Raw genomic sequence first — 25,654 nt, 5'->3', positions numbered from 1 at the left:
TTTAAATTGTCGTTTATATACTTCTAAAGCAATATGTCAAATCATATCCCAATAACGTTGCTCAGTCCGCCAGAATTCATGTTCCCTTGACGTCGACATCGCGGGATGTGGTCCTGGGTGTTTTGAAAGGTCAGAATTGTTGCAATGTCTCCAGTTAAATCACAAACCATAAGCAAGTCATACAAATGAAACTGGCGTAAAGATGTTGACATCATAAACTGGGTTTCTGCAGGCTTTTTAGACACTCTGGCTGAGCTCCCAGTTGACTGTGGCTACAGCAAAATGAGATTTGGGCAGTGAATGGTCTACAGCTGACTCAGCTGGTTGTCCCACATCGTTTGGGGTGTCAGTGCTGCACTGTAACTCATACAACGCGGCGACTGAGGAGCCCGACCCCTGGGGGCACGCCGCAAAACAAGACCGTATCGCAAAAGACAGATTTTCAACGCTGGCTTCCATTCCACACGCAAGATCCGGGGTCACTGAGGACTTGCAGAGTGTAAAAGCTTATAAATCTGCAGGAATTATTCTGGCAGTGTAAGTAAGGCAAAGCTCATTGTGAAAATTGGATTTGACTACATCTAATAACGTTTGGTTTTCTTACAAGTTTGTTGTATAAATGTACGATATTTACCTCTAACTCCAACAAAAAGTGAAAGCACATTGGAAAACATAGCCCGATTCTCACAAATGAGGCAAAGGGAATGAAGAAACATTAAAAATGTTATTAAAGACTGCAACATGAAATAATTGCCTCCAGTTACTGAGGAAGCAGCCTTGGTCTTTTCATTACTGTTTTTTTTCCAGATTCATTTTTCTTGTTAATTTTGTTAGAATGTATGAAAAGGGATGTAGCAATTCCAGCTTCCTAGAGTTCATAGCAGTATTATGAAAGCTTACTATTGAACTACTCAGATACAGCAAGGCAGCATATTAAAATAAATACGGGAGACACTGATGTGAGATAATTCTTATTCTGGAAGAAACGCGTTGTGTTTCCAGTCATGATTCCCTGAATAAAACCAAAATCCCAGCCTAGGCAACTATTTAATGGCAAAGACAGGACCTCAGTTATTTGGTGATGTGAAGCAGACGTATGAGTCCCGTTTTTCATGCAGCAGTGGTGCAGGTAATCTCATCTGAAAGCTGCACACTTCACTTTGGGATATGCTGACTGGTGATGAATGCCCCCCCCCATCCCCGATTCTGCTCAGGCAATACTCATAAAGCCTTGGGTTAAAGGGGAATATATTACACCTCACTTATGACTCATTCTAACCAACGTCATAATACAAATTAACATTCTCTGCCTACTAAAAATATCAGCCTCAGTAAGAGGAAAGTACTCGGAGTAAACTGTCCTTCAGTACGATTTGGGTATACTCTCAGGAATAAGTGCACCTTTTAATCTGGCCAGCAGGGGGAGTGGTGGCTAACTATGAAATACCCAGCCCTATAAATGAGTGAAACTGCAAAGTCATTTCGGATAAATGTAAAACTATAATATGTGCAAATTTTAATGCGCGCAGTTCACACACAGTGCCATGCATGATTCTTGTGTTTGGTCAGGGATAGGAAGGAGCTGTACGTAAGTTATTTATGTGAAGCCACTGCTATGTTAATCAGCAAAATAATAAGCCTCTTGCCAATGAAAGAGAAAGAAATGTAAAAACTCTTAAAGATAAACATTGATTTTCTTCTTTTCCAGTTAGCCCATAGCTGCTCAATGTTATGCATGAAAGTAACTAACTAGCTGACCAAAATAGTGGCCGACAAGCTTTTGTCCAGTTAATTCAGCTACTGGGGTGGGTAAACTAGGTTAGTTTTCCATTTATTTGTTAATGATATAAGTTACTGAAAACTATACTTTGTAAAATGATTCAGTCAACAAGAACAGCTGCAATAGCAAACAGCTACTAGTTCTGAAGTTACAGCATGACTGACCTTTAGACCATTCATATCTGAGTGTTACAGTAAAACATAATTTCAATTTTTTAGTCTTTGTTCGATGTCAGTCTGACTTATAATATAAGTGGTGCATTAAATGTAATCACATTCATGAGGTATACAAACCTCACTTTGAAGAAGGACTAATTATACATTTATATTGCAGTTAAGAGCTGTCCTCTTCGCTACAGCAGACGCAAAAAAAACACTCATCTTATAAACAGTAATCCTAATAAAATACTCCCAGTGAAAACCAAGTAAAAGACGTCAAAAACACCATGTCCTGGATCTATCTTTACTACATTACTCATCCTAATCAGCCTGACTGCTTTTATAAACTCGAGATCACTACTATATATTTACCTAAGTGCTATAAACCTCAAAGACAGTTGTCATAGTAACACATAAGTTCAGGTGTACCCGTTTAAAAGTACAAAACCTATGAGAAAAAACATAAAAGTACCTGTGAAGATCTTTTTGGAAGCAGGTTACACCATAATAAAAGATGTAATGAGTGACCCTCTCTGTTTTATGTTGTAAAACTATACTTAATAAAAAGACAGATAAAATATTCCATTAGGTTCTTGCTTTGTTAAACGTTGTTGAGTCGATCCTGCTCCTCAATAGCACGTATGTTTGGAATGTGTTCTGGACAGAAGCATCTGCTAAATGTATAAGAAGTAAAAATGTAAATCTTTCTACTTTCCCTGTATGTGACTATAATGGCATTTTATGGCACATACAGATGCACACTAGTACAAAGGAAGGCATTTGCTGCATTACAGATCGCGTAGTATTTCTCTTACTCTAACCCTGTTGTTTCACTGCAGTGACCCCTACATAACATACATAAATGTAATACGGGCTTGCCTAAAATGCGCCGTGATAAAATGCGATCCCACACATGCTTTAGTGCCCACGGCTGCAGTAATGCATCAATCAGCAGTATTACCCTGCTGAGTGACCCTCCCACTGACTGCAGAGGGGGACAAAAACGACACAGTCGGAGCACTTTTACCACACATGAAGAGATGGATGAATGTAACTGTCCAAACGCTCTTTTTCTACAGACCGCTAACAAGCTTAATTAATACCTCCTGGACAACTGATGGTATGGGGCTGGGGAGTGGATACGTACACATATGCTGCCCATAAGTTAAATGGAAAAATGCATTTTTAAAACAAAAGGCATACGACTTAGATATAGTGTAATCATTTCTCAATAAATCCTTGTTGCGATTGTCTGTTCCAGTGCCTGAAATTATATATAAATACGAAGCAAAACAAATCCACAATGACTTGTCTTAAAATGCGATAAAAATAATTAAAGAATGAAGCGATGATAGCTCTATTTCATACTGGTTTGACGCAAATTCTAAAAAGGGGTCTTAATTAAAAATAACATGTTACACTTTGGGGGCGGCATGGTGGGTCACATGTGTGTGGAGTTTCCATGTTCTCCCCATGTCGTCGTGGGGTTTCCTCCGGGTACTCCGGTTTCCCCCCACAGTCCAAAAACATGCTGAGGCTAATTGGACTTGTTAAATTGCCCATAGGTGTGCATGAGTGAGTGACTGGTGTGTGAGTGTGCCCTGCGATGGGCTGGCCCCCCATCCTGAGTTGTTCCCTGCTTCATGCCCGTTGCTTCCAGGATAGGCTCCGGACCCCCCGCGACCCAATAGGATAAGCGGTTTGGAAAATGGATGGATGGATGGATGTTACACCTTATTTTATATGGTCAATGTATAAGTAGAACATTTCAAGAAAAAAAATAGATCAATGAATTTGTTAATATTCATTAATAAGTTCTTAAATACTTTTATAGCTCCTTAATAATAAGCCCTTTTCAATGGCTATGTTGAGCATGGACCCTAAACTGAATTGTTACCGCAAACTAAGCTATAAAGTGACCCTACAGAGCACTTGCAACACAGCACTGACAATCTAGTCTGTCAGCAGGTCACACCTCCTCCTCACCGCAGTGGTCCGACCCAATCGAATAGCACCCAATTTCACAGTGGAATGAATAGTATACAGGGCACGTACGTTCCTTAAGTTTTCACTTACCACACTGGGAAAAGGCATACAGCAATAAAAGAAAAAAAAAAAGAATTAAAGAAACATAAGACACGAGTAGGTTTCTGGATTGTTCCAACTGGTCATCTTTCATCTAAGGGGGTACGCTGGACAGCCAGAGAGTGGAATTAACATTTAAGAATCTGTGAGGAGCAACTGGAGGGGGAAAGCAGAGTCCCGCTACACTGGGCTGTGGTCAGGAGAAGCGCGTGTGACGGCCATCATGCACGCAGAGCTGTCCTTGGCTTTGCGGAGGCTGGTATATAGCCTCTCCTCTAGATTGGCAGTGAGCTTGTCAGTCAGCTCGGCCGTGATGGTCTGCGGCCCGTAGCCGGGAGGGGGTGGGGCCAGCCGCTCGTCTGGTGGCTCGGGGAGGTGCTTGGGCTGCCGGCTGTCTTCGGGCTGCTCCAGCGCGCCGTCAGAGCCAGGAGGAGGCGAGCAGGATAAGCGGCCCTCTTCTTCCTTGATGGTCCGGCTGCTGCCGCTGCTGCTTGGACTGACCTTGCACCTGTCCTCCTCAGGCTCCGCCCACTCAGGCTCGCCGGCGCTGGACGTGCCCTCGCTGGCCTCCTCGTCGGGGGCGCTGATGATGCGCGGCAGCGTGCTATGGTAGCACGTGTCGAGCGGGTAGTTGACGCTGTCGCCACGGCGGAGCGGGCTGCGCTGACGGTCGAGGGGCAGCGCCAAGTGTACGCCGGGGTCGCTGTACTGCTTGGAACGCTGCCACTGCTTGCGCAGGTGCACGCGGGAGCGGTGCTTAGATCGCAGCGGCGACTCCTGCTGGTCAAACTGGGGGTCGTGTCGGAGGAACTCGTGGAAGAGCGCGTCGGTCTTCTCGTCGATGCTGTAGTCCCGCCGCCGGAGGCGCTGCACAGGCTCCCGCGAGGTGAACATCTGGCCGTACGGCGACCAGCCCATGGGACTCTGGGCCTCAGCACTGCTGCCCCCGGCTGCCTCGTCCTCCATCTCCTCTTCCAGGCTAGCCTCGAAGCTCTCGCACACGGTGCCCTTGCACCCAGCACTGGTGAAGAACTGCCGCTTCTCGGACGCCGTTTTGTCCTTGGGGCTGCCCAAGCTGCCGAACAGCCGCAGCTCCTCCAGGGCCTTGCAGGGGGCTTCGATGGAGGCGTAGCCACTGTCCATCTGAAGCAGCTTGCGGTTCCCTGACTCCCCATCACTCCCTCTTTCCGAGTCCACGCTGTCCTGCTTACCCCCCCTCCCTCGGGGCTCCTCACCGCTCAGCTCCACATCCCCCTCCAGCTCATCCTCAACATCTTGTGAGGGGTATCTGGGCAACCCCCGCCTCTCGGAGCTGCCCCCCAGTGAGCAGACGCTGTCGGCGTCGCTCCGCACAGAGTCTTTGTCGTTGTTGCTGCTCTGGTCGGATGAAGCATACTGCTCCAGCGAAGCCCGCAGGGTCCAGATGTCGTGGTAAAGTGTCTGGGGCTCCATGCTCTCTAGCCGCCAGGTTGCACCCGCCTCCGCCCCCTCCTCCTGAGGTTCCGGGGAGGCGCCGATCACTCCTCTCTCTCCACTACAGCTGGGCTCCACCGTCACCTCAACCTCTAACCTGTATTGGGCGCAGCGTGTCACACCAGTGTTAGAGCGGAGATCCGAGCGTGTACTCATATACTGAGAGTAAAACTGTAACAGTGATATGGCTCACAAGAATAGATGTTATGATATGGATTTAAGGATTACACATCTGAACCATACATGCATTCTAAGCAAATACAGCCTTATGCCTGCCATATATTTTCCAGTCAGGGTCACAGAGAGTTTACAGTCAATCCCAGAATGCATAGGGGTCAGCCTGGATGGGATACCGATCCATGGGAAGAAGATGGAAAGTGAAATCCTCACATTTGGTGGTGTGAGGAAATGGCGCTGCCAAATGAACCACCCTGCCACTGCAAACTTACAGCTTTATATCCCTAAAAATCCCTTTATACTACACTTAAAAAAGACCTACTTAGATTATTCATGTTATTTAATGTGAAGCATCGATTTATTAAATTTGTATATCTTCGGAAACAGTATTTTTAGCTGAACATGTGTTAGATAAAGAAACAATTCACTACCACTCCACAATTCTAAGTTTCATGACAAGATTGTAACTTTCTCACTGAATTATTTAGTATCTTTCATACAATATTTAAATATGCTACAGTCTTCAGCCGTTTAAGTACTGCATGCCAGGACCACAAGCTAAAAATGTGCTTGGGAAGGACATTCTCTTGGATTTATTTATTTATTTATTTTTGTCTTGGCTGTCTGTAAGCTTTCTTCCATGTGCAAAGAGACAGGGGGTCCGATTCTTACACTTGAAGGGCGATAATCAACGCTTACACCGCACAGGACTGACAGAGGTCTCCATCGCAGTGGGCGGGGCCACTGGTGCCCTGCTCCATGATCTACCCCACACTGCACTCTGGAGCCTTTACTAACTAAAATTTCTTGAAGGCCACTGCGACTTTCTGAAGAACTGTTGCCTCAGTATCACTGTGTAACATCCCCGTTATATGAAGTAAAGAATGTGACGCTTTCACGCCACATGCGGTGGCTTCTTTCAAAGTTAGCATGCTGAATGCGAGACACAGAGCGTTTAACAAAGGAGTGGCGACGGACGTGGAGATGTGGCGAAGTGGATGAGTGCCAAAGGAATTAAAGATACCTGCCGAGGGAGGGAGGTGGGTTGGAGGGCGGGGACAGGAAGCTGGGGGCAGGAACGCCGCAGCAGTAGGCGGGGTCATGCCTGTGCGCGATGTACTGGATGATGTCGGCGCGATGGCTCTCGTGCTCCTCCTGGTCCATGCTCTCGCTGGCAGCACGCTGTCGCTGGAAGTGTCTCCGCTTGGGGGACCCTAGGGGACATGATGACAGCGGTAAGCCCACTTCAGGAAGTCCACCAAGACGGTCTGTGTACTTCTTCTGAAGACCCGGGGAGCATTAATGTGTGACAGTAAAACACTGAAACACAAAGGCTGCCTGCAACAACTAACGAACTTTTTTTTTTTTTTTTGGTCAAAAAACATTTCCTTTTCAAAATGTTCGGATGACAAGTCGATTAAACTCAGTGAATCTGAAGACCCCACTGAACACAGTTTTATGCTGAATACCATTTTTCACGGTGAGTTATATTGCTTTTCGCAGACAATTATGCGAATGGGTCAGATACTACTAGCTGTTCAGCATCCATAAAGGCTAATTTCTTGTACCTTTAACTATTAAACAGCATTAATATAACAAAACAGAAACATTTATTGTTTAAGGATCATACAAAAATCCTTGAGTGTTAAATGAGTTTTAAGGACTTCGCTTTTTATTACCAAACGAAGGCTATGTAAGAGAGTTACATCCTGTGTGATGGAGAGTTGGGTGGATATATTAACCTGTCACCATAAGCAACAAGTTTTTCATCAAGCATTACTGTAAATGCACCCAAACTTTTGGCCATTTTCTTTCTGATCTCGACTTGCCATATCGTAAATAGTGGACTGTACCTAAATGCTATGAATGTATTGTTCAATACGAGTTGTATATACAGTAATTAGGCTGGGTTTCTTTGTATACATTAGCATCCTGTCTGATACACTTATGTAAATATGTCTAACATTTTTTGCTAATATCATCTAATGCAAGCTTCTCCTTATAGCTCTAAATGGGCTTTTGAGAATGCAAAACAAATCATAGGGCCATAATACAACAGAAAGCATACAACTGTGGATATATCACAAGGAAATATATGTAGTTGCAAGTATGAAAGGTCTGATGTTTTTAAGGCATGCCTCTGATGCAACGGTAGATGACCCGGGACCCGTCTAAAATGGTCTTTGCTCTCCTCCATGTGCTGTGTGGTCCGGGGTGCCGGTGGGGAGTCTGCAGTAATCTGGGGAGATGCCCAGATGGATTTGGAGGGAAAGAACCCTGCGTCATACGACCATCTGTCTGAGCAAGGGCTCAGGCACCAGGCCGAATGTCTTCATCGGTGTCGGTTGGGGACGACACAGCCAAGCACATGAAGTTTAAGTCACGTGGTACAGTATAGAGGCAATGCAAGGTGCTCTTTTCTGCAAAAAGACCTAAGCTAGCATCTAGGCTAAGCTGCGCGACGGACGGCAGCTCGAATCTAGCATCTCACATGTCAGTGATCTTCAGCATCCACGTATGACACGAATGACTAATGTAGCGTAATTCGCAGAGGATTCTGCGTCACCAGCCACTCTGAGCAGAGACACCGCGGTGTTGGGAAACTTACCGCAGATTGCAAGTCATACATCAAGTATCGATCCGCAATCATCACTACTGCTTGTCGTTATAGAGCAGAAAAAAGTACGTTGACAGGTAGTTTTAGCCCTCGTTTTTTGACTGCAGTATTTTTAGCGCATTTCGCACTCGTCTTGCTGCTCGTTGTCGCACCGCTCCATTCTGCTCATTAGCACTTGCTCGCAAGAATGTATTTGCAGTTAATCTGAAGTGTGGGCCTGATAGTGTCATGAAGCACCATCTACAGTTTGCTTTACGCAGCCCTGCGCGAACCCGCGCACAGTTTTAATCCATATGTTCTGAATTCTTCCACCGGTTTTGAATGAATTGCACTTATGAAGCCGCGGGTGGCCACTTTATTACACTCTCGTAATTCCACACCGGGAATTTATGGAAAATATATGTAGAGTAAAACGTAGCGGCGTGATTACGCCATTTTACTCAACTGTGTGTGCACCACAGAAGGAAGTGCTGTGTCGAGTGTGACATGTTTATTTTTATTCATTTATTCACCCAGTTGGACTAATAAACCCAACTGCAGCCAATTAAGCCCAGGCTTTTATTATATATATTTTAATTATACAGCAGTGCTACTCAATTCACAGTCCTCAAGGACTGAGCCTTGCTGATTTCCCAGCCTTCCTTTACCTGTGAGTCAGGTGTGAAGCCTCTGTGGCCAATCAGAATCAGTAATTATTAAGCTAATTGCCTGGGGGAACTGAAAACAAGGCCTGGATGTGGAATCGAGGGCCGGACTTGGTTTCGGTCAGTCTGGAACTTATCCCGGAAACTATCAGCGCAAGGCTGAGAACAGCCCAGCACGGGACGCCAACCCGTCGCCGTTTACAGTTTTCCATAAAAAGCGAAATAAACAAAGAAACAAACAAATAAATAAATCATAATTTAAAATAGGTTTTGATTTCATCTTGTCGTTTAACACAATGACAAGAAAAGGGATGTAGCGGGTAACAGCCAAGCTAAGGGACAGTAACAGTCCTGCTATGACTCTGGTAGTGGCCAGACTGTCAGAAGAAGCCCAAGCTTGGAAATGACCTTAAATGGAGCAGCCTTTCAGTGAAGCCTTATAAAGTGGGACTTTCGTTAGCTGGCTGCTTTTAATTTTAGATATGGATTTGTATGTTAACGGGAAATTCAGTAGGGAACTGCTTTCATACAGTGCGGTGCAGAACATTCTGATGGGATTCAAAAGGTTAGGAAAAATATTCTTATGACGTTCATGCCAGGAGTGTTACCCCCCCCCCCCCCCCCCCCCCGAAACTTCTATTTGTGAATCTGTCATTTCAGTGAATGAAAATGGGTGAAACAAAAGAAATAGGGGAAAACGAGGTCTAGCATTCTGCTAAAGATGGGAATATGCATTGAACATCATCCAGCTTTTAGGGGAAGAGAGTGAGCATGGCCAGTGGGACAATGCTTAGGGTGAGGTCAGATGCGTCACCATCTGTGTCCTACCACACACACACACACAAACAGTACACATATTCATATGGCAACTTTCCACTCATTTCATTGTGCATAACCCTAATCCCAAAAATGACAGCCTTAACCCCTACCCAGCCCTAACTCTAAGTAACCCTAACCTTAAGTATCCACAATACGAACCTTTTTTTGGTTTTTTGATTTTTATGAAGATGAGTTTCCAAAAAAAAAACGCACAATGTAATATATACATGACCACACATACACCAACACACACACATCGTCATTTGAGGATGTGATGCCAGTCAGCCCTGGACACAGTGTTTAGGGGATGCCATGTCAAACGATGTAATGAATTGCTAAATTAGGTTCCCTCCACCTTCCAGCTGCCAGAGAGCCTCCCGATAATGCAATTGTCATTGATTTGGAATTAACGTCATTGCTCGCCTACGAGGGAGGAAGAATGGAAGAGGAGAAACTTAATGAAGGCGATGAGAGCAGAGGTCTAATGCCATTGTAGATCCAATCATCTAAATATCCGTAAGTCATTCATCCCACGTTCATTTCCAAAGGCTCCACCTCTGCCTCAAAGGTCATTAATACTCACTCAGTGGCACGGTTTCCTAATGACACAGGTGACTCTGGGAGAGCGTGAGGTGAACTGACTGCTTTAGAATATGTATCATAACCTACCTTGGGCCCCTGATTCACACTGTTCACCTCATGATGGAAGCACTGTGGATACTGAAACGCGATCCGCATTTTAAACCACTGTCCTCAAACCCAAGAGCCGATCTCTGGGAAAAATTACCCTTCGGAGCTTGTGAGAATGCGTTTGCTGCATTGTTTGATTGTGCATTGTTAAAACTTCCATTGTGTGACCTCATAATGTAGCCATTATAGCATTATTATTTGTTACAGTTGGTTAATTGTTTAATTGTTAGTGGATCCTCGTGCCAGCTGGCATGCGTAACTAACTAGCGTAACTAGCAATGGTGAGGTAATAATAAGGGGACAACTTAGTAAGTTTTCCTATAATTTTAATACATTTTTACAGTTTTATTTGTGTCGTTAGTAAGTTTATGGATCACTTAGTAAAGTTTAAAAATAAACCTCAGATGTTTAATATATCCGATGTCTGTGCTCTAGAGCGCTGGTGAGTTTAGAGAGTTCCGTTACAAACAGCGAGTTCTGCATGTGGCGTTTGTGTTTCCAGCCACACTTCAGACTGCAGTATCAAAAGGAGAAGCAGAGCATGCTGGGATGTCTTCGGAGCGAGCGTAAGTGGAGGAATAACACGCCCGCTGGGGATGGATGCGAGTTAATTGGGGGAAGCACAGCTTCAGCGCCGGATCCTTAGGAGTCTGAGACCTCGGCGAGCGGGGAGTGAGGGGCACCAGGCCAAGGGTGGGGGGAGCGGGGAGTGAGGGGCACCAGGCCGAGAGTGGGGGGAGCGGGGAGTGAGGGGCACCAGGCGGAGGGTGGGGGGAACGGGGAGTGAGGGGCACCAGGCGGAGGGTGGGGGGGAGCGGGGAGTGAGGGGCACCAGGCCGAGGGTGGGGGGAGCAGGGAGTGAGGGGCACCAGGCCGAGGGTGGGGGGAGCGGGGAGTGAGGGGCACCAGGCCGAGGGTGGGGGGGGTGAGGGGCACCAGGCCGAGGGTGGAGGGAGTGAGGGGCACCAGGCCGAGGGTGGGGGGGAAAGCACTCACCCCTGGTGTCCAGGCTGGAGGCTCGCTGGCTGCTGTCCAGTTTCCACTTCTTGATCTTGAAGTAGGGACTGGTGCCCTCCAGGCTGGCATGGCGGCGCAGTTTGGTGAAGAACTGCAGCATGTGGCCCTGAGCGGAGCCGCCAGGCGGGGGGGTGCCCGGGGCGGGGGCCCCGTCTCCAGCGATGCCCAGGCTGTTGGCAGTCCATGGGGCAGCTCCCATCGCCTCAATCTGTGGGGAGAATGGGGGTGGCCAGGAGGCCGCGTGAGCGGGGGCCATCACTGTCAGGGACAGCATGACGTGAATACAGCTATTCATGGCCTTTCAGATCAGGCACAAAAGACACCTGTCTGCCAAGGCCGAGGCGGGCGCCCACAAGGTAAGAGGTAACACTGCCGTGGAAGGCAGTCAGACCCGCTCCACTGTGTCTTCACCATCTTCCAATAAGTCTCTCTTTTCCTTGCTATACAAACCTTTGACGCCCATTGACCCAGCCTACACGCTACTCCCACACATACTGCCCACTCGTCATATGTTGTGTCCCCCCCCCCCCCCCCGCCCATGCCGGGTGACTCACGGCGCCAGAGCAAAGGGCCTCCGAGCCAGCAGACATGGGGCCCTGACTGAAGCTGGTGTCCACCATCGAGTTCAGCGTGTCTCCAGGGAGGGGAGAGTTCAGACTGATGGTCAGGCCCGTCAAGGCCGTCTGTGGAAGTGCACACACTGGCAGCTGCAGCACACACACACACACACACACACACACATGTCTGTACTCATATCTTTATCTCATAAGTAACCAAACAAAATACGAGACTTTTGGCAGTTTTAGCTCTTGCAGTCACAGATTTTTATGAAAATGAGTTGTCCCTGGTGGGGCCCAAAAAATGCCCCCCCCCCCCCCCCCCCCCCCCCCCGCCCCCCACACACACACACACACACTCGTACGCATGCAGGCTCCATGCTGTACGGAACTAGGCACAATGTGAGCGTCAAAAAACAGTCACTTTGTCAAGCTATATAATTAATATATCCAAGTATTTTTTAATTCTCCAATACATTTTGCGCGTTTGATTATGTTAGTTATCTATAATCATTCAGAGTAACTGGCACCATCTTTAGAGTGAGATGGAGAGCATGCTCTGGGTGTTACCTGGAAGATGGAGAGGCTGGATTTCACGGGAGGGCACGTGGCCATTGCCATGCTGTTGTCAGATGACTCGCACTCATGGATGGTAACGATCTTCAGGGCAGATGCCGGGAGCTGCAGGTGCGTCAGCCGGGCGTTTTTCAGGTGATGGAAGTCCCCTTCAGTGAGGGTGTACCTGTGATTGGCCGCAGAACCACCCAATCACATCAGACACAGAATCATTTTCGAGAATTTTTGCTACATTGTTGCATTTTGGGTAAATTATTATTTTACAGAATGGCTGGTACATTAATAAGTGTAAATAAGTCTAAGGTAAAAAATGATAACCAATAAAAGTCATTTTAATGGTAATTATATCCTTGATATTTTTTTGCTCTCTGACTAGCAGATGCACCATGTGACCAACCGCAAATTCAACACTTATTAAATCACGTCATGCAGGAAACCATTTCAAACACAAGGCTGCAAGGTTGTGCTTATCGTCTGCAGTTTAAAAAGCGGCCTGATGGGGGAGCAGCATCACCCCGGAGGGTATGGCTGACCTGCGGCCTTTCTCCTGCGTCTTCTTGCCGTGGTCGAAGAGCGCTGCCTCGTTGAAGGAGACGCGTCGGCCGGTCGTACCGGTAGAGAGGAAACGCTCCGTCTCCACATCGTGGCAGCTAGAAGTGGACAAGCAGTCGGCCTCGTCCACCTGGATGGTGATCTCTGCGAGAGACGGGGGCCCTGTTAGGACTGTGGGGATGTGGGCAAATGTACGGCTGCAGGAAGGTACAGAGTTCCTCTATTTGGCGAACAATCAATTAATCAAAATGATGAAAATTATGACCGACCAGAATAAGCAGTTAGGACATGGATGGATGGATGGATGGATGGATGGATGGATTTACCCTTAGATGTTTTTAGGTTCCTCTCCTCCTTGTCTCCTTGTCCTCTGGCATTCTTTCTTTCCCTTTCTCCCTGTTTCATGCACCATTTTGTACAAACGATGTAATAACCAACTGCTTATCAAGTGCATTGGGGAGACTGTGTTTTGAAAGGCGCTATATAAAAATTGAACTGGAACTGAAATGAATGGAAGGATGAATGGGTGCATAATAAAGAACGCGATGCATCTTTTAAGTTATGTAAGCGGAACACCTACTCAGCCCAAAGTTACATAAGACTGACATTTCTCTCGCACAAAGGTATTTGCATGTGAATTTCAACCTCACGTCATCGTCCCTCAGCTGTCTGGCCATGGTTAGCATTTCCTGACGTGCAGAAATGTGTCTTGGCTCCCGGTACTAGCAGACCACTGGGAGTCGCCATGTGGTGTGTCTGTGTCTCAATTTATGGTGGTGGTGGGGGGGGGTCCTGAATTGTAGAGCTGCCCCTCGAATTTACTGTAGGGCTGCCAGCTCAGGTGGCGGAATTAAGCAGAAAATTTAAGCGGAAAAGAAAACGTTGCAAAATAGGATGATGCTCCATAAGTCGAGAACTACGCCAGCAGTAATCATAATTTCACAACGCTTCAATTTTTCCCATTCAAAGAACACAATGGGAATATCATCATACTGTCCAGTGTTTCCTTTTTATGTAGATTAAGCTGCCTTCTGGAAACCGGAGGGAGCGACATTTTCATCACACAGCAGGAAACACTTACTTCTCCTGGCTGGCATGTCAGCGTTTGTCAGGAATGTCTGGTTATGGACGTTTTGTGGTTTAACTGCTTGTTGGGACCCGCTGGCAGAGGGGCAGAGCAGCGGGGACGACGTGCCATTTTACCTGGTACTGGCTGAGGTTCTTCCTGGTACGTCACGTTGGTTTTCTCCGGATCATCACTGGTCATGGAAGGCGACAGGGACAGATACACTTATGAGTCTTAAGGGGCCAGGAAAGCACAGCTTTGAGGAACAGCATTCGCCTTGGAGCGACACATGAATAACCCAGAAGCTTTTATTTCAGGGCTTTTAATTAAGTCAGAGGGGCCAGTTTGATATTAGTCTGGTTAGAAATTAAAAATCTCCATTAAGCCGTAATGGCATAAAGACGTAACACATCAGAGTCCTTTCAGAGCAGAACAGTCTGGAAGTTAATGCCGACAGATAGATAGATGTACATGAATGAATAAATGTCAAAACATTCTGCCAGTCAACAAGCCAACTCCATCTAGAATCACCAGAATATCTGCAGTAGTTTCATGTAGCCTCTTTGGTAATGTAACTTTTATTAATGTGAGTGGCTGTTTCACAACTGCAACATCATATTCAATGTATGAGAATGGAGCAAAATGAAAACATGTATCTACCACAGAGCTGCATGCAAAATTAATATAGAACCATTTTTGCACCTTGAATATATCTATACAGTGAATAGTCTGGAAACACCTACCCATAGAAAAGTTTATTTGTACTATTTTCTCCATCTTAGAATAGTCATCAAAACTATAAATTAATATATATGGATTCTGTACTGACCAAACACAGTATTAAACGTGTCGGGGGGTGGGGCGACACGGGGGACTTAGAAGGCTGCCAGTTGAAATCCTGGGGACAGGATTTGCCGGTTCCATGAGGTGGCCTCCTGTGATGCGTTTCCAGCTGTCCTGAAGGAGGTCCCACGTATGCTGAGCTCTCATTGGCCACTTTTAGAAAACTCCTCCAAAACCATTTCTGCTGTGTTCAGGGGCGTCGTCAGAGATTTTGGGCCCCGTGAAGGCATATCATATTGGGACCCCAACCCAGACCAATCCAATTATGTTCCAAATTTTTTCAAGCCCCTGTCACTCAGGAATCATCCTAATTGACCCCCCCTGCCCCTTTACGGAGCCCCCGGTTGTGTTTAGGTCAGATGGCCAGGTCATGTGATGCGACACTATCACTCTCCTTTGTAGGCGGCTTGACGTGCCCAAACTTTTGCCTGTTACTGTATATTTAGTTATTTTAGGTCAGGCACACGTGCTGCCGCCCGCAGCGATGGCAGCCAGATGCCAGGGCATGGATACTTGTAAACCCCTGGGTGTTATCTGTCCCGCCACGGGGAGTTTTTAGGTCACACGTCTCTGTGCTTTTATCTCCTTTGGCATGTCTGTTTTTGTTGGCCTCAGCCGGACCTGATTCCTCGGCGGGACCAGATTAATCACCCCTGAAAGCTGCTATGAAATTTCATTACGCTCGTCATTTGCTCAGTCGATACTGTTCCGCCCTGTCCGGCTGCTGACTAACTTACTGATATCTGGCCATAGCAGGAACCGAGCCTCTAATGGCAAATAAATGGGACAGGCAGACAAATATAGAATGCTGGCTTCGTGTTATGCCTGAAAAGGAAAGATTAACAGTGCATTTTGCCCCAAAAGCTCATTACAGGTTACCAAATACTAGAAAGAATGATGTTTCTTAAGTTATGGTGAATGCATATGAACACAGGTTGTTTTGTTTGAGTCATAGTCCATGGTGCCGAAAGGCAGAAATGTCAGGGCCTGACCTGGAAAAGCAGCGGTCTCCCTTGCAGCAGTGGCGACACACGATCAGTGTGACCGAGAGCAAGACCAGTGCTCCGCCCACAAACACGGACAGGAGGACCAACAGCAGCACATAGCCGTCCTGCTTGTCGGGCTCCTGGGGTATAATCTGTACAGGGGAGAGGCGGAGCTTCATTAGTGCGAGAGGATAGCGAGAAGGTGGCTCTGAAAGGAAGGAACGTCAGTCCGTGAATAAAGAGGCCATCGAACAAGTCAAATATGGCTTGCGGTCAATGAAGTTAAATCTGTTATATGAAATCGGTATATGTTTCTATAATTCAATTCAATTTTATTTATATAGCACTTTTAAGAACAGTCATTGTCACAAAGCACTTTACATATAACCGGCCCGAACCCAACCAAGCAAGCCTGAGGCGACAGTGGCAAGGAAAAACTCCCTCTAGCAGGAAGAAACCTTGAGAGGAACCTCGACTCGGAAGGGGACAGCATCCTTCTCTGGGCGACCGGGGAGCATGAAACTGTATTTAATTATATTAATTTTAGTCCATATAGTTTTATAATTGGGTGGCATGGTGGTGCAGTGGTTAGTACTGTTGCCTCCACCTCTGAAACCTGGGTTCGAGTCTCCGCCTGGGTTACATGTGTGCGGAATTTGCATGTTCTCCCCATGTCGTCGCAGGGTTTCCTCCGGGTACTCCAGTTTCCCCCCACAGTCCAAAAACATGCTGAGGCTAATTGGACTTGCTAAATTGCCCGTAGGTGTGCATGTGAGAGTGAATGGTGTGTGAGTGTGCCCTGCGATGGGCTGACCCCCCATCCTGGGTTGTTCCCTGCCTCGTGCCCATTGCTTCCGGGATAGGACCCCCCGCGACCCAGTAGGATAAGCGGTTTGGAAAATGGATGGATGGATAGTTTTATAATGCCATCACTGAGATACAGCAGCCCTTACATAATCATTCCTTTTGATGCCTTTTAATAACTGTCAAAAAAAGAAAAAAAGAAGGTTGTCTCATTGAAAACGAGTGAAGAGAAACCATCTCAGGTCACCTGCTTGTGTCTTCTCTTAAGTATTTGGAGAGACTCCATATTCTTAAGTGTAGAGACTCCCTATTCTTAAGTGTAGAGACTCCCTATTCTTAAGTGTAGAGACTCCCTATTCTTAAGTGTAGAGACTCCCTATTCTTAAATGGAGAGACTCCCTGTTCTTAAATGGAGAGACTCCCTATTCTTAAGTGGAGAGACTCCCTATTCTTAAGTGGAGAGACTCCCTATTCTTCGGCTATCGCCTTCTGCCTAGCAGCACCCTAGTGCGCCGTAAAGTTATCTTTCATCCTGCGCCGTCTGACTCCTCAGCCATACCCGAGACCTAGAAATACTGCCGTGAGCCTCATTTAATAAGGGCTTTAGCTATGAGGAACAGGACAATAGCATATTACAGTGCATACAGGATGCCAGTCTATCACCAGACACACACGCAGGGCTATTTACACAGAGAGCCGGCACTGAAGGCAGATGCGATGCAGCCTCCCAGGACATCCTGCTGCACTTAGGTTTGCTTAGATGAGATTAAATTGCAGCCATTTATATATGCAAATACATAGTTATAGTTAGAACCAGCACACTGCATAACAGCCGGAAATAAGCTGCCATTTACTGAACATGAATGTATGAGGGCTTCACAATAATCATTTTTTAAGGTGTAGAAGGGGGAATTCAAGTTGGTTTTGCTCTGCAGTTGCAGTTCTAGGTGGCAGGGTAATTCTGGAGTGACTGGGAATCAAGTGACAATTTCAGTCCCTACAGTACCAACATCTGGCAAGTGCGATGGCTACCTACAGTCTGTGGCCTTCTGCTTAAATATCTGTGTGTTGTTTTAATGAGTTAGCAAACTAATCTAAGGCATGCAGGCAAGCAGGGTGTAGGGTGCACATTCAAACGCTCTGCCCCCTCTTCTCTCCTAAAATTTCACACATACTAATCAAACTGGCATGCTTGGTATGCTCAGCCTTACGCTCTGTGTTTCATGGGATTGAGTTTCCTCCAACAAAACACCATAACATAAAGAGAAAATAGCATGGTTCATGAATTGCAAGTACAATAACAAGATAGTGACACTGTCACTAAAGTCAATAAATTCAAGACATTGCTTTCCCCACACAAATTCTGTACCTGCATGGACACCTCAAAGGCACAAATTCCTGAGGCCGACTTTTATTCCGCAGTACGAGTCACATGGTGCCATCGTGTCAACACTGATTGGAGAAGTAGCCTGTCATACATGGTGACTGGGCTGCTGATTGGTCGAAAGGAGGAGCACTTATGGTCACCACCTTCAGTACTGTCCCCAATGCTGGTAGAATAATTCCAAATGGAATAATATCAAAAATCTATTGAGCCTGGACAGATCATCCATCCATTTTCAGTAACTTATTGTCCTGTTCAGGGTTGCAGGGGGTATGGAGCATATCCCAGAGGCTATGGGTACATGGGGAGGGGGGACTAGGGTGTCTGGAGGAAACCCCACAGCAACACGGGGAGATCATGCAAAGTCCACACACAAAGAACCACGGCAGAGAATTGAACCAAGGTTCCAGAGGTGTGAGGTGACACTGCTAACTACCCCCTTACGAAATGTGTATATGAACACAATCGATATATGACATGATTCATGCTTTACAGACATGTACATGACATCCTGCACCCAGAACCATGAAATATCAGATGTACCTTTGTCCCTAATTGATCACTCACCACAGTGCAGGACCTTCCAAAGTCCGCTGGAGGTGTTCCACTAAGACTATACTTGTTTCCTCCATTCACACACAGAGTAATGGCATGGTGAAACAACAACACGATCATTGTTCTGTTATGAGGCTATTCACAGCAGACTCCATTCTGGAAGACCTGGATACCTCTAATATCATCGATGTATCTCTGCTGGGGGCCACTCAGCATTCATTCAAACTGTGCAGGGCGGGAGTGTTTTTTAGTTATTGAACAGCGGGCAGGCAGCACTAAGCCAAAAGCCAAGAAGACAGGAAAAAAGTGTGTATTCATCAGCACATAAAACATCCATCCATCCATCTAGCTACTTGTCCAGGACAGGGTTGTGCCGAGTCTGCAGCGTCTCCCAAGATGACAAGGGCACAAGGTAGAGGACACTCCGGAAAGGGAGTCAGTTTGCTCCTGAAACACGCTCACCCACTATGGCCAGTTTAGAGACAAATTCACCTAACCGCATGTTTTTGGACTTCAGGAGGAAGCCTGTGAAAACACGGGAGAAGGTCCAAACTCCCCACACAGAGCTTGGAAGAAGGATATAAATGCCCAGTTGCAGAGCTGAGAAGTTACACTGTGAACCAGTGAGCCACAGTGCAGCTCCAAATTAAACATCCATACAGTAATACGTATGGCAATAGAATTTCTCACTGCATTATCTCCTTCAATAATTTACATGTAATTCCTATTTTGTGTATAGGGTTTAAGATGGAAATGTATTCAATTTTATAAGCTGCTCATCTGCAAATAACTGAAAATAAATAGATAGCTTATAGCATATGTTTCTGTGCCCAGGGATGGACCCTAGATTGTGCCTAGTGCTTTCAGGGATATTGGCAGTTGGCAGTTGGATTATGGATGGATGGATGGATGGATGGATGGATGGATGGATGGATGGATGGATTTTAGAATAAACTCTTGGCTACTTATGATGCATAATTACTCAATAACAAACAATAATGCAGGCAAACTTAGCTACCGTAAGTGAATGTTAGAAGAGCAGCTCTTCTAATCTTTTCTTTTCCATAACTGACATTCAGTTAGGCTGGCCTAACATTTTCCGGCTGGAATACATTAAGGATAGCATTGAAATCCACTTCGTCATCATAACATCCTTTTCAGCATCGCCTACCCATGTCTGCTAAATAAAGGGGCTACAGGAAGGCAGCGTGAAACGTGCGGCCAGTCCAGCTCTGGACGGCGCTCTTGTGCAGGTAAGTATGGCTAATGGAAACAAGGTAAGAGTTTAGATATACTGAGCTATGACAGATGTCGGCTGCAGGAGGGGGGCATGTTTGCTTGCCATCTCTGCACGACACCCCGGGAAGATCTCCAAACAGAGGGCCTCCTTGTGGCTTTCACTATCCAGCCCCTTCATAACGGCCAAAATAACACAAACACAGGCTGTTCACGCTCTCTGCGGCTACGTCCGACTGAACCTGAACCTAACACGGGCTGCTGGAATCTGGTTCTCGACGCTCAACCTCCGCTATATTTAGCGCGAGTTGGCGCGACATGGGAAAATGTATGACTAAAGGGCTTCTTCCTCACGACCACATCCTTATGGGATCATCAACACCGTTCGACACTTGATTTGCCTGTTTTCCAACACAGGCTAATTTCACCCTCTAAATGGCAAAAGCACGTGTCTCGTTGACCTGCACCTTGCCCAGGGAGGAGATGACGCCTTACTTACGGTGGTGGTTTCTGTCAGGTTTTTCCATAAGGTAGACTCATTGCTCATGGTCCAGGCGAAACGTCAGCGTCCCCCTGGGGGAGAGGGAATGAGACGTTACGCAGCTGCCTCCGTAACGCCACGACGACTCCCGCCCAACAGTTCACCTTCATGACAACAAAGGAAAAACAGTGAGAAGTTACTATAGCAGGAGAACCTTCCGGCACAGCTCTGCGATGATATCTGCCTTTGCTGAGCGTAGAATATTTATGAGGGCCTGACAGAGAGAGGGGGGGGGGCCATACTGCGCTGCTTCCTGCATGGCCCTCAGTCACCTGTTGTTTCGGAGGATGACAAAAATGACGTCAAGCTCAGGAGTCGAAGGATCTCGGGTTGGCGTGAGTGAAGCATGCGGCAGAAACGTGGCTGGGCTCCATCTGAGACACGCTGGCAGAATCTCACCGCATCGCCTCACCCCGCCAGGCCCGACCCTTGTAATCCGCCTACTCTGCCTCTTGGCTGTTTTTCCCGTGCTGGAACGGCTCCAATAGGGACACCTTTTTGCCGAGCAGCGTTCCCAAAACTCCTAGTGTTTCTCGTTCCCTTTGCGGGAATAATGGCCCCCAAACACAGCGACACCTCATCCCTGACCTCCCCTAAGGGCCTGCCCCACCCCCCTCCATTCATACGCCGAGAACCGGCAGCACGCCCCATGAGAGGTTGGAGTATGCTCCACTGGTCCTGCGAGACCCCCGCCAGTCGGCTCTTACCCCGACAGAAGCCTCTGTGCCGCGTCTGCGTTGCCTCTCCCTGCAAAGCAGCAAAAATGATCTGAGGCTCCCCGATGCCAACCTGCCTCACTCGCCTGCGTATGGCTGCGCTGCAGCCTGCGCAGACACTCCTTTTTTTTAAAAGTTCTAAGAAGCCCGACTATTCCATGAAATGCAGGCATTCCGCCCGCAGAAACCATTTATATAAACGACATATCTGACAGGTCATATATGTGCAATAATCCATGTAAAACGTGCCTCTATTAATGATGGACAAATGAAACATAAGGGAGATTTCGTTTTGCTATAAGCTTAACACATCCCTAGCCAGTGCGACTTATCTATGTGTTGATGTTCAGAGTCATATAGGACAGACAGAGAGATGTAGAGACAGATTGGTATCATACCCAGAAACATCATTATTACATGCAACGATAATATCGCTGAGGCTATGATATGAATGCTAATTCCACGTCCAGGCCCCAATCACTTCATCAGATTCGACTGGTGCAGAATATTTCATATATTGCTTTTTTTTACCACTCATGTATTACCAAGGGTTTCATTTTACTGACTGACCGGAATTCAGACCTTACACATATATTATCCATTAACTGTGAAACAAAGTTAAATAACCAAATCATTTTTACATTTCATAAACAGAAGATGTGCAGGTCACTAGACTACAACATAAAAGGCAATAGAAACATTTTATTGCCAATTACTTGCATTTGATTGCTGTTAGTGTTCTATTTTCAAGTTACATATGAATAGACGTCGCTACAGAGTTGTAATTTACTGTCCTCTGGCAATTTACTACTGCAAGAAGTCATTTATCTAGTGTTTAAAGCAGACAAAAAAAATATCAGTTTTCAGAACACACTAAATATTTTTAAACGCTTACAGGTGTCAAGATGGTAACATCTAAGTACCAAAATACTTCAGAACGATTTCACTGCCTTTGAACCCATCATTATGTTTCTGCATGAAAGATAAGCCTTTCAATGTACTACTGTTTTGTTATTTGTGGTGTTACTGCAATGAAATATTCTCCCAAACACCTACCTATGCCTTTCACTGACATTTTGCAGTGTAATAGTGGTATATAATCATTATCTTGGGGGACTTAGAGCCGACATCATCATAGCATAAGACATAAGACAGGAGACTTAATCCTAGTCCATTGCAGGGAACATACACACACAATCACACACTGCAGGCAGTCCACAATGGAGAGCTAGCCTAACTGCATATCTTTTAGCTGTGGGGGGGAGGGGTAAGAGGAGATCAGGGTGACAGAGACTGAACATGCAAGCACCTCATTAAGTATATCCGCAGTTTTATGCTTGCATTCTTTAAAAAGAAGAAAAACATATACGATCGTTTGAGTTTTACAGTAATTATAGGAATTGGAACTACGCCCAGTTTGAATTACAAATGCCTTGGATATTCCCATATTCGTGACATTACATTCTGTTATCTAAGCAGTGAACACAAGCATCACAAACAGTGAGACACAATTATGTAACTGGAGGCTGATTCTGTCATCGGTATGAAGTCCATGTGCTGGTCCATGTACACTACGTAATACAGCAAATGACAGGGGTACTGAAAATATTTAATCTCGATATATTACATGCATTATACATCTAATTAGTCGCCAGATTTTCTTTATTCAGGCAGATGCATAGACTTTATAAAACAACAGAATTGTCCGAGAAAGGAGTACGGCATTGCTAAGACACAAGTCAATATTCCCTTCGGTTGCATATAAACGATAAGCGTTATTCTTAAATAAAACCATTCAAAGTTTTCGTAAAAGAAAACTTTTAAAATATTATAGGTCTATAATCGATAGCAGTTTCCATGTCAAGGCCAAGCGTGTTTTATATGCAGTTTACGTGTAATAAGGCCATTATACAAGGATTTCAAATCTAAATGTCACCCTATAATCTATAATTAGTGGCATTACGTGATTTATATATTTGTTGAATTTGTTTAACGATATTGTTCCTACTATATATACATACGGCAACAGAATGCAGGCTCAGGTTTGTTTGATTCACACGTCGTGAATTTCTCTGGTGTTAGAGAAATCATATTGCATTATCAGTGCCTTTAAGGGCCAGTATACGTTCGTTAGTATTAGCAAATTGCGTATGTTATACGGGGATTATATACATCATGTTCCAAACCAGCTAGATGGCTTTCTTATTTGGGCTAATAATTTCTGGACGTACTTTAGATGGTACGTCCATCAGTATATTAATGCATTGATATTTATTTGGCATTATCCCCGTCAAAATTGAATCGCCTTTTCTTTGATATCTATATATTATCTATATCGATATGGTGTAAGCAACTCTTCCAATCGACCTCTAGATGAGCTATCCGCGACTTATACACGTTTTACTTTAGTCCCATGTAGAAGCAGAACCAATCAACTGGTTTCAAATGGGGTTTTGGACAGCTGAACTGGTTTGCATCATCTCTCTAACTGAGTACCGCTATTGGGTTATTTATGATCCGAACCTAATATCTTCTAGTAAGGAATGCAGACTACTTCGGCTGTCTAAAAATCCATTTGTAACTAGCTGAAATGTATGTTTTAAAAATATACTGTTTTTTCCACCATGTCTAGGAGACCAGTTACACTTGCCCCAAAGCACTATCTGGACTGAAAACGCATTGCTATTGAAATAGTTTCCTTTTTAAAAAGCAAATAAACCGAAATACATCATAGTATCCGTTTGCGCTAAACAACCTGCGCATTGAAAATCATTACCGATGTGGCTCATTCGTGGTGGACGGATGCAACCAAAATAGCAGAATAGCCGGAGTCTAAATGCTGTTCAGCTCATAATGCATTTAATGTTGTTTCCAATATGATGTTCTCCGTTTTGCGCACCTTACAATATATATATAATTATGGATACATGAATTGTAAATAACGCATAACACCAGATATTGATAAATTAATAATATAATCTGTAACAAACACATATGTAAGACCGAAATTTCACTGTCGCTCAGACGTTAATTTTCAGATGCACAACTAAACCTTTTGCGTCGCTTCCTAAATGCTTATAGCTGTTCCATGCTCGTAATTGTGACATTATTCTCCGTGGGCTACAGCGCTAAACATAGAACCATTGCTTCTTTGAAACAGACGCCGTTTGTTCCAGAATAAAACAAACGGGTAAAAACAAACACAGTTATTTCTGCTACATGCTTCGTTGCCAAATTATGGTTCGAACACACAAGACAATGCTATGTTAAATGAACGAGAACTGATAGAAAACTGACCCATGCCTATACTAGGCAGAACATAAACTGAGTGGCAGAAGACTCACCTAATTGTAATTCATGTGGTCCATGCAGAGATATTTAGACAGAAACCAATGGCGCACAATCTTCCTCGAACAGCTTAATTTTGATTTAAAAGCTAGACGTATTTATGAATGAAACCCTATGATTTAAGACACACCCACGGCACGATCTGGACATGACGTAAAGCGCTGTCACCGTGGATCAAGGGGTGAGGAGAAGAGAGGAGACGCGACCCTGTGATTGGCGTACTTTATTCAAAATATAAAGAAAATCCTGCCAAGTAATGTATATATTCTATTCTATTCTATTCTATTCTATTCTATTCTATTCTATTCTATTCTATTCTATTCTATGTGACCTGGTAAAGTTAGCTAGACTGCGTATTATAAATTCCAAAATTAAATTTCTGCTCGAAATAATCGGTAGACAGTTGTACAGGTCTACAGTCGGAGTGCTAACAACTGTAAGTGTCTGTTAAACTAGCTAGATCAGAAACGGCACCGTCATTTCATTGCGACCCAGTACAAGTGAGTTTTGTGCATAGAACTTACGACACCATTCAAAGAGGAAAGATATAGAGGAAACTCAACTGAAACAGGAATATAACCCACAATTATGTATTTGGAATGTGAACTGATCTTGATTACTCATGTGGTAGCCTACATGTTATCTTAAAAAACTAATTAAGATGAAAATTCTGCATTTTTGCAATGTAATATTTCCTTGCGAAGGGCAAGATGCTGGCGTTCTTTAACTTCTCGTTCCATCTGGGAATTATCTGTGTCTTCAAAATTGACGTAAAAGCCATTTTTTCTGGATTAAATTCTTAATCTGTACGGGGTACATCTGTTAATCTATGCTGCTATATCGTATGGCAAAGGCTTTATAATGGGCCTATATATTACAACATAGTGTTCAAAAAAAAGATAAGGATTTTTTGTATATTTCCGTCGAAAGGTCCCATACTAAATAAATAGTGACGTGGTGGGTAAAGATTAAATAATGCTAGATTTAACAGTCTGTTATATTCCATTAATTAAAATGTTTTTGGTTATTT

At 45.1% G+C, this 25,654-nt stretch overlaps 1 protein-coding gene across 1 annotated transcript; it reads right to left on the bottom strand.

The window, feature by feature from the left end:
* On the bottom strand, window positions 1-25,654 carry LOC125728359 (voltage-dependent calcium channel beta subunit-associated regulatory protein-like). The gene is made up of 11 exons (XM_049005340.1): window positions 24,621-25,654; window positions 21,268-21,307; window positions 20,519-20,664; window positions 16,047-16,192; window positions 14,349-14,404; window positions 13,127-13,289; window positions 12,588-12,759; window positions 12,015-12,167; window positions 11,440-11,668; window positions 6,698-6,887; window positions 1-5,593 (listed from the first exon to the last, which is right to left on the bottom strand). The coding sequence occupies exons 3-11, from the start codon at window positions 20,564-20,566 to the stop codon at window positions 4,204-4,206; spliced, it is 2,547 nt and encodes an 848-aa protein (XP_048861297.1). The 5' UTR covers window positions 20,567-20,664; window positions 21,268-21,307; window positions 24,621-25,654; the 3' UTR covers window positions 1-4,203.

Source organism: Brienomyrus brachyistius, unplaced genomic scaffold (assembly GCF_023856365.1).
Source record: "Brienomyrus brachyistius isolate T26 unplaced genomic scaffold, BBRACH_0.4 scaffold256, whole genome shotgun sequence".
In the NCBI taxonomy this organism is placed as follows: Eukaryota; Metazoa; Chordata; class Actinopteri; order Osteoglossiformes; family Mormyridae; genus Brienomyrus; species Brienomyrus brachyistius.
This window is presented reverse-complemented; position numbering and strand designations above follow the sequence as displayed.

What these genes read in the sequence shown, in the direction of transcription:
- LOC125728359 (XM_049005340.1), bottom strand. Translation starts at nt 20,566, where the DNA reads ATGAGCAATGAGTCTACCTTATGGAAAAACCTGACAGAAACCACCACC. An exon ending in AGAACCTCAGCCAGTACCAG is followed by an intron (nt 13,290 to 14,348) that starts GTAAAATGGCAC and finishes CGTCTCTCGCAG; the next exon opens with AGATCACCATCCAGGTGGAC. An exon ending in CTCCAGCCTGGACACCAGGG is followed by an intron (nt 6,888 to 11,439) that starts GTGAGTGCTTTC and finishes CATGTCCCCTAG; the next exon opens with GGTCCCCCAAGCGGAGACAC.